The sequence below is a fragment of the Lepus europaeus genome, chromosome 21, assembly GCF_033115175.1.
Source record: "Lepus europaeus isolate LE1 chromosome 21, mLepTim1.pri, whole genome shotgun sequence".
In the NCBI taxonomy this organism is placed as follows: domain Eukaryota; kingdom Metazoa; phylum Chordata; class Mammalia; order Lagomorpha; family Leporidae; genus Lepus; species Lepus europaeus.
Genome location: NC_084847.1, coordinates 51,282,225 through 51,295,939, shown reverse-complemented (window position 1 = coordinate 51,295,939; position 13,715 = coordinate 51,282,225). Strand labels below are relative to the sequence as shown.

At 61.8% G+C, this 13,715-nt stretch overlaps 2 protein-coding genes across 2 annotated transcripts; one reads left to right on the top strand and one right to left on the bottom strand.

Moving 5' to 3' along the window:
* The first annotated feature begins 3,962 nt into the window (after nt 1-3,962).
* CLDN4 (claudin 4) lies at nt 3,963-4,647 on the top strand. The gene has a single exon (XM_062179826.1). The coding sequence runs from the start codon at nt 3,997-3,999 to the stop codon at nt 4,624-4,626; it is 630 nt and encodes a 209-aa protein (XP_062035810.1). The 5' UTR covers nt 3,963-3,996; the 3' UTR covers nt 4,627-4,647.
* Nucleotides 4,648-6,017: 1,370 nt separating this feature from the next.
* METTL27 (methyltransferase like 27) lies at nt 6,018-10,273 on the bottom strand. Its single transcript, XM_062180511.1, is given in 6 exon segments — nt 6,018-6,641; nt 6,643-6,763; nt 8,036-8,128; nt 8,307-8,442; nt 8,673-8,801; nt 9,052-10,273. Coding segments are annotated over 6 exon segments (1,005 nt in total). The 5' UTR covers nt 9,175-10,273; the 3' UTR covers nt 6,018-6,238.
* Nucleotides 10,274-13,715: the final 3,442 nt, after the last annotated feature.

Here is a 13,715-nt window from a genome sequence, read left to right as displayed (position 1 = left end):
GCCAGGAGCTTCTTCTGGGTCTCCCATGTGGGTACAGGGGTCCAAGCACTTGGGCCATCTTCCACCGCTTTCCCAGGCCATAGCAGAGAGCTGGATCGGAAGTGGAGCAACTGGGACTTGAACTGGAGCCCATATGGGATGCCAGCGCCGCAGGCAGAGACTTAGCCCACTGCACCACAGTGCCCGCCCCACTGCTTCCTTCTGTGTTGTTCAGAAAACCTGCTTGATTTTATAAAGATCAAAATGGTGGGGAAGAGAAAATTTTCCAAAACTTTTATTGATTTATTTGAAAGGCAGAGGGAGAGAGAGAAATCTTCCATCTGCTGGTTCATTCTCCTTAAATGCCCACAACACCCAGGGCTGGGCCAAGCTGAAGCCAGGAGCCAGGAACCCAATCCGGGTCTCCCGAGTGGGTGGTGGGGACCCAAGTAGTTGAGCTGACACCTGCTGTCCCCCCACCCCCACCCCGTGCACAGCAGCAGGAAGCTGGAACCAGGAGCTGAGTTGGAACTCCAGCCCAAGCTCTTTGATACGAGATGTGGGCGTCTGATCGCAGGTGCGGTCTTAACCTAAGCTGGGCATCCCTCGCCGTTCCCTCCACCCCAGTGCTCCCTCCACCGAGTCCCACTGCCTTGCACAGCATCACAGGGACCCCGCTCCCAGAAAGAGCTGCGTCTCCCCAGATGCCTGGCCCGGGAGGAGAGGTTTCTCATCAACACCACCACCTTACCTGCCTTTGCTCTTCCCGTACCCCAACGGCAGGCAGCAGAGACCCTGGGAGCCGAAATCATTGCGCTGGCCCTGGGCTCTGCAGACAGCAGTGTGGCTCCGAGCCAGAGGGGACCCTTTGCTAGTGATTTCTAAGGAGCTGGGTCTGGAGCAAGGTGTGTGTGTGTGCACCGTGCCTGAGGATTCTGGGACTAGGGCTGGGAAGTTCTTGCTCCTGCCTGGCATGAGCGGAGTTGGGGGAGGGGAGCAGCAAGCAAGCTCACTGTGGGGGGGCGGATTTTCATGCCCCCTCCACCGTCTCCTTCGCATCTGTATTAGACAGGGGACAGAACGGTGCCCACTTCACCAGGGAGGAAGCTGCTGGCTCTGGGAAGGTGGTTGTGGCTGGTTTTTGGGCGAGTTGACCCAGTGCGGGAGGAGGTAGCCATGGTGAAACCCAGCCACCGCCTCCCTCCCCCCATCCGCCTCAATCCAGTTCTCCTGGCGGGAGATGAGTGTCCACTGTGAACAAGAAGAAGGAAGCAAAGACACAACAGCCCTGCGCTCCCTGGGCCCAGCACAGATGTTGGCAGTGGGTGGCAGGCAAGAGGTTGTCTGAGCTTTTGGGGGCTGGCAGGTGCGGGGCCTGCCTGGGAGCTCCTGCCCTTCCCCCACGCCAGGGCTCCTGTAGCCTGAGGGCAGTGAAGAGAAGTGTCCTGGCTTTGCAGGTGTGTGGGCGGGTCGGAGCCACCTGCCCGTGGTGACCATGGAGTCCCTGTCTTGGCTGCTCTTGCTCCCCCAGCATGCCCCTCCCATCTCTTTTTCATACCTGGGGAACCTCTCCCGCACCTGTTTCCCCAGCCCCCAGCCCCCGCCCACTCTCTGGGTCCCAGCAGGGGTGCGGGTGGGGGAGAGTTTTACAGTTTGCCTCCACTCCTGCTCCACCCCCTCCCCTGCCAGCTCCTGCATCGCTGTGTCCCCAGGGAACCAGGAAGTAGGGCCGACAGGGGAGTCTAGCCATCTGGTCAACTCCTGCCAGGCTCACAGACAGCCTGCTGCCTGGCTACCGCAGGTGAGGGCCCCTGGGCCAGGAGGCTCCCACGTGTCCTGGACAAGGCCCTGGGCCTCGGTGTCCCCTGCAGGGAGGCTGGGCTGAGGTCACTACAAGAAAGCATTTACTGTCACCTGGAAGGATGTTTATCTTTGCTGCTGTTCAGCCCACAGCCCTGTGCGTGTTTCCGCAGAGCCTTGTAAGGAAAGGCCCTGGGGGAGGCGGGGGGCGTGGTCCCGGCTGAAACTGTCCCTGTTTGTCTTGGTGGGGGCGGGCGGCGGGAAACCAGTTTCCTCTGTGTCAGCACTGGGCTGGTGTTGAGCACCTACTGTGTGCCAAGCCCTGTGTCTGGACGCCGAGCTAGAACAGGCTGCCGCAGCCAGCTTCCGGGAGCCCCCAGCTCCAGGGGGTGCAGAGACGGAGGTGTTTATGTTTAACCGCCAAGGGAGGCCTCAACTTTCCCGTCTGCAACATGGGGCGATTGCATTGCAAGGGCTGCTCCCAGACAGCTTCGGGCCCTTGGGGGATGTGTTCCGGAAATGGAAGGTATTGGCTTCTCTGGGTCAGACGTGGACAGGCCGCTGTATCCAGGCCCCACATGTGTGGCTGGGTAGTGGCGGGGACTCGGGCCTGCTCCCTCCCAGCATGGCCCCCTCCTCTAGGTCCCCCCAGCCCCTACCCTGACTCAGGCCCTCCCTGAGTCCGGACGCCCCCCCCCCCACACCTTCCTGTTTCCAGCAGTGCCTCCGGAAGCTACGGGGACACCTGCTCACCACCGGTGCCCCTGCCCCTGTCCACTTGCCCCTGCGTACCGCCCGGGGCTGGCCCTTGGCTCCGGCCCCTCCCTGCAGCCAGGCAGCCCAGTGTCCAGTCCAACTGCATTCCTTGCTGTTCCCTCCACCCCAATGCCCCCTTCACCCAGTCCCGCTCCCTTGCACAACCCTCACAGGGACCCCACTCCCAGAAAGAGCTGTGTCTCGGGGTGCGTACTGTGGCGTAGCAGGTAAAGCTGCCGCCTGCAGTGCCGGCCTCCCATATGGGTGCCAGTTTGAGTCCCGGCTGCTCCACTTCTGATCCAGCTCTCTGCTATGCCCTGGGAAGGCAGTAGAAGATGGTCCAAGTCCTTGGGCCCCTGCATCCACGTGGGAGACCCGGAAGAAGCTCCTGGCTCCTGGCTTCGGATCAGCACAGCTCTAGCTGTTGTGGCCAATTGGGGAGTGAACCAGCGGATGGAAGACATGTCTCTCTCTCTCTCTGCCTCTGCCTCTCTGTAACTCTGTCTTTCAAGCAAATAAATAAATCTTTAAAAAAAGAAAGAAAGAAAGGAAGAAAGAAAGAAAGAGCTGCGTCTCCCCACCCCAGTGCCCGTTCCTGCCACCCGGTCCTGCTGCCTCGCCCCCCCCCCCCAACCCTGGCAGCTGCTGTGTTATCTGCAGCCCCCACCCCCACCCCATGCCTGGCCTGGCTCTCCCTGCTTTGAAGTCTCCTGGGACTTTGAACCTCTCTCTGTGTCCACACGGAGTAAACAGCCACCATGGGGCTGATGCCTCCCAGGCTGCTGCCCCCAGCCGGCGCTGCCCACGCAGGCTCAGCCCTGGCCTATGGGGGCCATGGTGGTGGCGGGGGGACCAGCTTGGGTCTCTCTTTGGCCAAAGGTGCATCGGGGGTGGGGGTAGGGCCTCCCGTGTCCTGCGTCTCCCACACCTGACCTGCCTGGAAGTGCGAGGCTGACTGACAGTGCCCGGATGAGGAGCCTGGGGGATGCTGGGACCCCCCAGGCTCCAGGTCCACCACCTCGCTCGCCCCACCCCCATGGACACCAGGTGGCCCTGTGACTCAGTGTCTATCACTGACCTCAGCATGGGCCGGGGTGGGGTGGAGGGAGTGTGGGGGGAGGGGCTGGAGGAGAGAGGGCAGTTTCCTCTGAGACTCGGGGGTGACTCAGGGGCCTTTCAGTGTCTTGGTTGGCCAGGGTTCAGGAATCCAGAGAAACTGGTCAGGGCCCGAAGCCCCTCCCTCTGCCCCCGCCTCTCTCCGCCAGAGCCATATAACTGCTCCACCTGTAGCCGGCGGGGCGGCTGTTGGCTGAAAGGACTGGTCTGCTCACACTCCACGCTGGCGCTGGCTTTGTCTCTTCCCTGTCCAGGGCCAGTGTGACCTCAGGGCTTGCGATCCCTCTCAAGCCGCCCCGATCGATCGATCCATCGCTAGAGCCCAGCAGAGACGCACGCGGAGCCATGGCTTCCATGGGACTACAGGTGATGGGGATCGCCCTGGCCGTGCTGGGCTGGCTGGGCTCCATGCTGTGCTGCGCCATGCCCATGTGGCGCGTGACGGCCTTCATCGGCAGCAACATCGTCACCTCGCAGGTCATCTGGGAGGGGCTGTGGATGAACTGTGTGGTGCAGAGCACCGGGCAGATGCAATGCAAGGTGTACGACTCGCTGCTGGCGCTGCCGCAGGACCTGCAGGCGGCCCGCGCGCTCACCATCATCTGTATCATCGTGGCCGCCTTCGGCGTGCTGCTGTCCGTGGTCGGGGGCAAGTGCACCAACTGTGTGGAGGATGAGACGGCCAAGGCCAAGACCATGATCGTGGCGGGCGTGGTGTTCCTGCTGGCCGGCCTGCTGGTGATGGTGCCCGTGTCGTGGACGGCCCACAACGTCATCCAGGACTTCTACAATCCGCTCGTGGCGTCCGGGCAGAAGCGGGAGATGGGCGCCTCCCTCTACATCGGCTGGGCAGCCTCGGGCCTGCTGCTGCTCGGCGGGGCTCTGCTGTGCTGTAACTGCCCGCCACGCGCCGACAAGCCCTACTCGGCCAAGTACTCGGCTGCCCGCTCCGCCCCGGCCAGCAACTACGTGTGAGGCTCCGGCTGATCGACTGTGTCCCTCCTGGCTGGGATCGTCCATACGGAGCTCTGGGACCCAGGAGGAGGCCTGTGGCCGGCAGCCCTCTGCCCCACCTCGCCCCGCTTGGACACCTTCCCAAGGATGGATGGCAAGAGAGACACCGTGCCCCCTCCTCTGAATGGCTCCTGGAGGCAGGTGATGGAGCAGGGAGCTGGTCCTGCTGGCCAGGCCAGCCCAGCCCTGACCTTGAACTGTGTTTCGGAGTGGGTGCCCACTCGTGCCCGTGTTGCCGCTCTAGCCTTTGCCCCGCTCCGTCTGCCCACGCCCTCTGCCTGCACGCTCCATGACTCTAGCGCCTGTCTTGCCACCGTCTCCCTGGCTCCTGGCACTCCTGGCCCTGCCAGCTGTATGAACTTGGGGGATCCATGCTTGAGCCGTACCTGCCCTGCCCGAGGAAGCTTGGTGGTGGCCGAGAATGGCGCCGAGGAGCACAGAGTGGACAGACTGGTTTGGAGGGGAGGGGTGGAGGTGGGACAAACTGGTTTGGGCAGGAAGGCTGGAGCACCCCCTCCCACCCTCCCCAGTCAAGGACACTGGCCAGCCCGGCGTGTGTATGTTGGGGGCAGGGGGTCTCCCTCGATGTCTCTGTTTTGTAATTTAAGAAGTGCTATTCATCACTGTAATTATTATTATTTTCTACAATAAACGGGACCTGTGTACAGGAAGATCTGTATTTGTCTCTGAGTGGGGCTTGCAGGGGTGGGCGTGGGAGGGGCGGGGCTGGAGGCCTGCACAGGGGGTCAGCCAGGGCCTGGACCCCGGCACTTAGGAAAACGGCTTCGGGGAATCGGGACAAGCAGACCTGGCCGTAACCTTGGGAGTCATCCTGGAGGCAGGAAACAGCGCATGCCCGGGACCCAGTGGGGACCCCGGGAGGGAGGGCGGCGGGCAGCACTGAACCCTGGGCTTGGTCCCTGCCCTCCCCACCCTGCTGGATCCCGTTTGTCCTGCAGGGCCAGCTCTGAGCCTCCTCCCTCGGAAAGAGCACCATCACAGCCCAGCTCACACAGGTCACCGGGGTCTTTCCACCTGCCCCAGCCAGGGCAGCCTCTGGGGCCCCTTCACGGGTGAGGACGTACAGCCCTGGGCTTGTGGGAGCGTGCGGCCCCGCCCTAGACCCGTGGCGTGGAACTCCGGCTCCGACCCGACCCGCTCTGCTCTGCTGGGTGCTGTTAGCACTGAGTCGGGCCCCGGGTTCCATGTGCATGGGTTACAGCTGCGAGGGCCCAGCCCCTGGGGGGCACTCATGCAGTCACAGCTGTGGTCCTGTCGGGGCAGGGTCAGGGACAGCCCCGGGGGTGGGGTGGGGCGGGTCTCCTCTGGCACTTCCATCTGCTGCTTTTTTTTTTTTTTTTTAAGATCGATTTATTTATTTGAAAGTCCAGGGAGAGAGAGAGAGAGAGAGAGAGATCGTCCATTTGCTGTGTCATCCCTCTCCCCCCAGATGACTGCAAGGGCCAGGGCTGGGCCAGGCTGAAGGCAGGAGCCTGGAACTCCATCTGGGTCTCCCAGGTGGTGCCAGTGGCTCAAAATACTGCCGCCATCACCTGCTGGCTCCCCAGGCACCTTAGGAAGGCACTGCATGGCGAGGAAGTAGGACAGCGGGACTCAGAACGGTCCTCCCACATGGGACGCCGGCTGCACCACAATGCCACCTTCCCCCCAGCATTTGTGGCTTCCCAAACCCCCGGAAGGAATCTTCTCTCCTGCAGAGCCCTCTCCCGTCCTGGGTGCAGGAGGGGAGCCCTCTCCTCTCCCACCCTGAGTGGCAGGGTGCAGCAGCGGGGGCCCGGGGAAGTCCACACGGAGGGTCAGAGGCCAGCGCAGGGCTGGGGCCCGGGCCCCTCTCTCTCAGCCTGGGCCCCTTCCTGCTTTCGGTACAGGTACACGATGCCGGAGATGAAACCGTCCTGGGCTGAGGCCCCAGGCGCCACCTGGAGCTCCGAGGTAGCCAGCTCCCAGTGGTCCACGGGCTGCGCCACCAGGCGTCTCCACGCCCCGGCCCGCTCCAGCCCATCTAGGACACCTTCCAAGGCTTCCTTGTATGGCAGGTTGGACGGATTGGTCCTGGTGGTCAGACACAGCAGCCCACCTGGGGAGAGGCGGGGAAGGCGCTGGTGAGCCGTGGTGGTCCCAGGCCCGTGTGCGCTGGGCCTGTCTTCATGCCCAGACCAGCCTCTCCCCGCCTCTGTGGCATTGGGGACACCAGCTGGGCGTCCTCCTGTGCATGCTTCAAGGCCCACATGCCCTTTAACACTGGGGATGCTTGACTGTGTCCCCCGGAACAAGAGGGTCCCCTCCCCACTGCTCATACCCAGCCCCTCTGCTGGAAGACACGGCTCCGTCTGCACGCATGTGAGCGCTGGCCTCGGGCGAGCCCCTGCCTGGCCCTGAGCCTGGTTCCCCACTGGCAGAGAGGGGACGGCTCTCCTGTCCCAAGGCAAGGCTGGGTGCATGCGTGCATGTGTGTGTGTGTGTGTGTGTTCGTGTGAAAACGCCTAGCACAGGCAGTAACTGCACACAAGGAGAGAGGGGAAGGTCTGGGAGGGCTTCTTGGAGGAAGGGGCTTGGCGGAGCAGAACGAGCACAGATGGAGGTGAATATAGTGAGTGTGGGGGAGCTGTCAGCACGTGAGCTGGGGGGCAGGGCTCAGAGCGGCTTAGGGACCCGGCAAGCCCAGGCCGGGAGCCCTGGTGCCTGTTAGTGCATGCAAGAGAATTTCCTGTCCACCTGTGCCCAGCTCCTGCCTCTTCCGCTGACCCCACCAATGTCCCTGCATCTGCTGGCCTCCCGAGAGGCCACTACGCCTGCCCAGGCCTGCCCAGGCCTAGCCGCTGCCACTCCAGTACCCCAGCAGCAGGGACAAGAAGGGGGAGGGGAAGAAGAATTTTTCACCTCGGCGACTTCCTGACCGACTGCGCCCCGTGCTGGGCACGGCCTCCTGGTCCTCACGCTGCTGCCCAGAGCAGAGGCAAGTTCAGGGCAAGGTCACAGCAGACACAGCTGCCTGAGAGACGTGTGCGCCCTGTCACCCTGCCCGAGCAGCCCCATTTCCCTGATGAGAAAACTGAGGCCAAGAAAGGGAAAGATTCACCCATCGGCAGCCTGTGAGTTAGCGCGGGGGCTGGAAGATGAGGGACTGGAGTGAGGGCATTTGGATCTCACGAGGAAGGGCCCCCAGGGATGGCACCACCTGCTCCCAAGTGCGGGACAGAGGCTGGAGGGGAGCTGCGCCCCCAGCTGCCCATGGGCAGGAGGTGAGCCGGCCACCTGCCCGCCCTGCCTGTTGGCCTGGCCAGAGCCCTGCCCTTGCTCGGCCTTGGAGGGTCTGAGCTGGCGAGGGGCTGGCCGGGCTGTTCCTCACCTGGCTTCGTGACTCGCACGAGCTCAGGGACGGCAGAGCAGGGCACCTGGCCGTCGCTGAGGGCACCCACCAGCAGCACCGCGTCGAACGTCCCTGGGGGAAGAGGGTGGGGTGCGGTGGGTGCGTGTGGCCCAGATTTGGGCTGAGAGCCGCAAGGAGGGGCTGTGGGGTGGGTGTGGGAGGGGGCTCAAGAGCGCGAGGGGTTGGCGCTGCAGAGGTGGGCGGGGAGGCAGGCCTTGCCATGTCGGGGGCCGTGGGGGGAGGAGCGTACCTTCCGGGCTGGGCAGAGGCTCCTGGCCCAGGGTGCAGAGACTCAGTTGCTGGTAGAGGCCACGGGCCCGGGCCTGTTCCAGCATCTCTGGGCTCCCATCAACCCCGTGCAGCCGGAAGAAGCCCCGAGCCTGCAGCTGGGATGGGGGTGGGGGGCTCAGTTATGGGGTCCCTGCACCGTGGGAGGGTGCTAGGCCCCACAGGGGGTTTATTTGACCCATGTGTTTCGGACCAGTGAGTCTGAGAGGGGAGGCAGGATCGGGGGTGGGGGAGGGCATGGGATGGGGGGTTGCTCAGGTGGTAGGGGATTTGAGCCATTGGCGAGGGGGGTGGTGCTGAGCGGGCAGGGGGTCTGGGGCAGCCTCACCTCCATGGCCACCAGGCCGGTGCCGCAGGCCACGTCCAGGATCAGGGCATTGTGTGGCAGGCCTAGGTGGGCTTGGGTGAGGCAGGCCACGGCGAGGCGGGGGGCGCGGTACTGCAGGGCAGCCACATCCTGGAGGGGCCAGAGCGGGGAGGTGATCCCACCAGTGCCCCCGCCTTTGGGGGGTCTTCTGGGGGGGGTGTGTCGGGTGCTTTCCTACACTTTTGGCGCCAGTGGCAGCCCCGCCCCCCGTATGGGCGCCTGGGTAAGGGGGTCCTGGTCCCTGAGGGCGGCCGCCCCCAGATGCCAGGCTGCTGAATCCCACTTCACAGATAGACCACTGCGGCTGGGTGCGGCGCCGCGGGGCCCCGGGTGGGTTTACCTGGTCGTAGTCTGGGGCCCAGCGGTCATAGAAGTGCAGCTTGCAGGTCAGGTCCTTGATGTCGTGGGAGGCCCCGACCCGGGCCAGCACCTCGCGCAGGTGCCCCGCCTCCTCCTGGGCCATCGGCCTGGCGGGGTGGGGGACACACAGTCTTCCCGTCCCCCACGCCGTGTCAGAGGGGGCTGTCAGACCCCCAGGGCAGTCCCATTCCACAGGCGGGGACCCTGAGCGCCGGTGGGGCGGAGCCGGACAGCTGCACCCTGGGACTGCAGGCCTTGGAGGGGGGCAGGGCCTGCCCCGCTGCCCCCGGGGGTGCGAGGACACCCAGAACGCAGGGGTCGGGGGCCAAGGCTCACCGCTTACGTCAACCCACCGGGGTGGGTGGGCGCCGGCACTCGGGGCGAGTCCTGTAGGGCACGCCTGGCCACGCCCCCAGCACGCTCGAGGATTGGCTTTCCGCTGAAGGAGAATACCCAATGAAAGGGAAGCAGTGGTATCCCGCCCCCTCCCCTGCCCCCAGCCAATGAGCTCAAGGCTCTGGGCCCCTCCTCCCGTCTGAGCTTTTGATGGACACCCGAGGCCCTGGAAATGTTTTGCAATCGGGGTTAGTTTATAGGGTAGCCACGTGTGGCTGCATTTTACATTTTATTTTCATAATTCAAACACCTGTGTGTGGCCAGGAGGCAGAGTTAGAGAGAGAGAGAGAGAGAGAGAGAGAGAGAGAGAGAGAGAGAGACTCTTCCGCAGATGGCTGCACCGACCATATGGGATGCCGGTGTCGCGCCCACTGGTTTGTGGGGGAGGGCCCAGGCTGTGGGTCCTGCCTGGGATGAGCCTCGGAGCCCCCTTCCCCGCAGTGGTGGTCAGTTTTGGGCACCAGCAGGGCTCTGGGGGATGCGCCTCCACACGGGGGACACTGCGGAGCCAGCACTTTGGGATGCTTCTCCTTAGCGCTGGCCCTGGGGCTGGGGGCCTCGCTCCACACCACCCAGGCCTTGTTTCCCTGCTGGATTGGACCTCTAAGTTCTAAGCGTTTGAAATCCAAAAGGCTTTTCCTTGTCTTTTGCTTTAAGAGACCCCTCCCGGAGTACCCCACCCCCATCCGCCTGTTGCTAAGGAGTGGGGGAAAGGGTTGGGAAGCAGGAACTAGTTTGGGGGTGGGCAGGGGTTCTAAGGACGCGAATTCGCGTTTCCAAACTTCCCTGGGACCCCCCAGATGTCCAAGCCGGCAGCGGGGAGGGTCGCAGGTGGCCAGGCAGGAGGGGAGGGGGGGAGGCTCCGGCTGTGGGGGGAGGGGAGGGGGCTCAGTGGACTGGCTTTGGGAAGCCCCGCCCCGAGGGCTGGGGTAGGAGGGGCTTGCCCTTTGCTCTTTGAGCAACAGTGTCCGGGCGACCAGTGACCAGCAGCAGGCTCAGCACCCCCCCCCCCCTTCGTCTTTGTTCCAGCTCGGTGGCCTCTCTAAGTCCCACGGTGTTAATGCAGCTGACTTCCGGCCCAACCCTCCGCTGAAGTCTGGACTTGGCTGTGCTCCTGGAGGCCACAGCCCCCCCCCCCCCCCCCCGATCTCACCCCCCACTCCCAGATCCACTCAGCAATCGCAGCCCGAGCCACTTGTCACGCTCCGTCTGTGAGCAAGTCCTGTGGTCCCAAGACGCCTCCTGTGCCTCCACCTGCGGAGCTCGGTGCTCCTCAGCGTCCCCTCTGGTCCTGACCTCTCCCCTCTGGCCTCCCTGGCTCCCCCATCGCCCACCTACTGCCCACCACAGTAGGGAGAGGCAGATTAGATTATTAGTTTGAAGCATTTTATGGAAAATTTTAATACCCCATCCTGATATATTTGTTCATCACCATCTCATTAACAAAACATGCCCAATCAATACTTTTTTTTTTTTTATAAATTTATTTACTGTGAAAGTCAGAGTTACAGAGAGAAAGACAGAGAGACAGACAGACACACACAGCTCTTCCATTTGCAGGTTCACTCTCCGAATGCCCACAACAGCCAGGGCTGGGCCAGGTTGAAGTCAGAAGTCTGTAACTCCGTCCAGGTCTCCCACATCGGTGGCGGGGACCCGAGCACCTTGGCCACCATCTGCCACCTTCCCAGGCACATTAGCAAGAACCTGGATCGGAAGTGGAGCAGCCTGGACTCAAACCAGGTACTCCAACATGGGAGGCAGCTGTCCTAAGAGGGGCTTAACTGCTTCTCCTCCACGCGCACCTCCCGCGGCAGGGTTTATAAAGGCAAAAACCACAAGGTGGGGAGGGGAATACATGGTTACTGGGGTCAAGCTGACCTAAGGCCTATGTGAAGCTAAGATCAGTTATAGTTGACAACACCGATTACAATCTTAACAATTCCAATTATGATTTTTTTGAAAGATTTTATTTATTTATTTGAAAGTCAGAGTTATACACAGAGAGAGGAGAGGCAGAAAGAGAGAGAGAGAGACACAGAGAGAGGTCTTCCATCCGATGGTTCACTCCCCAATTGGCTGCAATGGTCAGAGCTGTGCCGATCCGAAGCCAGGAGCCAGGAGCTGCTCTGGGTCTCCCACGTGGGTGCAGGGGCCCAAGCGTTTGGGCCATCTTCCACTGCTTTCCCAGGCCACAGCAGAGAGCTGGATGGGAAGAGGAGCAGCCGGGACTCGAACCGGTGCCCATATGGGATGCCGGCACTGCTTAACCTACTGCACCACAGCGCCAGCCGGTCCCTAAAGAGCGTTTTTAAACATTTTCATTCATTGTGGTTAAGAATATTTTGAATTAATGTAAGCCATGACCCTTCCTCATATTTAGCAGTGTTTTTCTTTTTTTCTTGTTTAATTTCGAAATCTTGTTGGATTCTAAGTAAATCGCCTGAAGGCAGTCGGGTTAGAATGACTGCTTCCACACCCTGGTTCGTCAATTAACGGATGTCGTGCCCCTGGCTGATTCCTGTTTTGAGAAATTTGCACACATTTGCATGCAGTTTTAGTAAATTGGTAGCTTTAGTAAATTGCTTGAAGAACAGAGTTACAGAGAGGCAGAGAGAAAGAGGGAGAGAGAGAGAGAGAGAGAGAGGGATCTTCCATCTGCTGGTTCACCCACCAAATGGCCACAATGGCCATGGCTGGGCCAGGCTGAAGCCAGGAGCCAGGACCTTCATCTGAGTCTCTCACGTGGGTGACAGGGGCTTGAACACTTGGGCCACCCTCTGCTGCCTTCTCAGGCACATCAGCAGGCAGCTGGATCGGAAGCGGAGCAGCCAGGACTCAAATCGGCGCCCATGTGGGATGTGGGTGTCACAGGCAGTGGCTTAACCCGCTGTGCCACAGCACTGGGCCACAGCTTGTGTGGTTTTAACAAATTAAAAAGCCCTCAAGTTCCTTTTCATCCACAGATACCGACCTCGTCATACACCAGCCCCCAAACATCGCAAAAGCACAGGGCAGACCCCACCACCTCCCCTGGCAGAGGTTGGCTGGCCATCCCTAGATCAGTGTTCAGAGCCCGGGTGTCTGCCCCGCCCGTGTGCAGACTCGCCCCTGGGCCATACCCGCGAGCGTTCGCACTGTCCTAGGTACTGGGGATGCACAGGCGAGGGGGCCGTGCAGCTTCCACACTCTCTTGTAGGAGGGACTTGAGCACCTGCCCTGGACCGAGGGGGCCACTAATGACCCCAGGCTTACAGAAAACGAAATGGAGGGGCTGGCATTGTGGCACAGAGGGTTAAGCAGCTGCCTGGGACACCAGCTGCTCCACTTCCCATCCATCTCTCTGCTATGGCCTGGGAAAGCAGTAGAAGTTGGCCCAAGTGCTTGGGCCCCTGCACCCATGTGGGAGACCAGGAAGAAGCTCCTGGCTCCTGGCTTCAGCCTGGCCCAGCCCCAGCCATTGAAGCTATGGAGTAGATTAGAAGACACCTCTCTCTCTCTCTCTCTCTCTCTCTCTCTCTCTCTGCTTTTCAAATAAATAATTTTTTTTTTTTTTTTTTTAAACCCGATTGCCCTGGCCCGTTCAGGGACAGGGAAGCAGCGCCCCCTGGTGACGAGCAAGGATAACTGCGTTCCACGGGCCAGGTGGCTTTGAACCTGGTACCCGAGGCACAGGAGAGACAAGGGGGTGGGAGGGAGGTCTCCGACGGACGGCAGACCGCCCCCGGCTGAAGGATGTAAGCCATTACACCTCCATTTCTTAATTCCATACGTTTCGATGACTCCTTCCATGCACCGCGCCCTGATCCAGGCGCCAGACTCAGCAGTTAGGTGTACCTTCCTGGAAGGTGACAGGTGGGCTGCCTTAGGGGAGGGCCTGGTTGCTTTCACATGTCCAGGCTTTGTGGGTCCCAGACGTCCTCTCCCTTCCATGGTCTGGGCTGCCACACAGCCACAGAAAACCCTTGCTGAATTTTCGCTAAGATGATGGCTCTGGGGGTGGGGTGGGGGTGGAGGGATGGGTGGTAGGGAGGGGAGAGCAGGTGACTGACACCTGGGCCCGGGGACCCAGTGCCTGGGACCATCAGCTTGGCCTCAGTGACTGGAAATCTGGGGAGAGGGATGCTGAGTGATGGCGAGGAGTAAACCAGAAAGGGAGGAGAGGTGAGGACAGCAAGCCACGAGGCCTCGTCTTGGCCAACACCATCGGATGCCCAGCGACCAGCAAACATCCCCCCACACACCTGG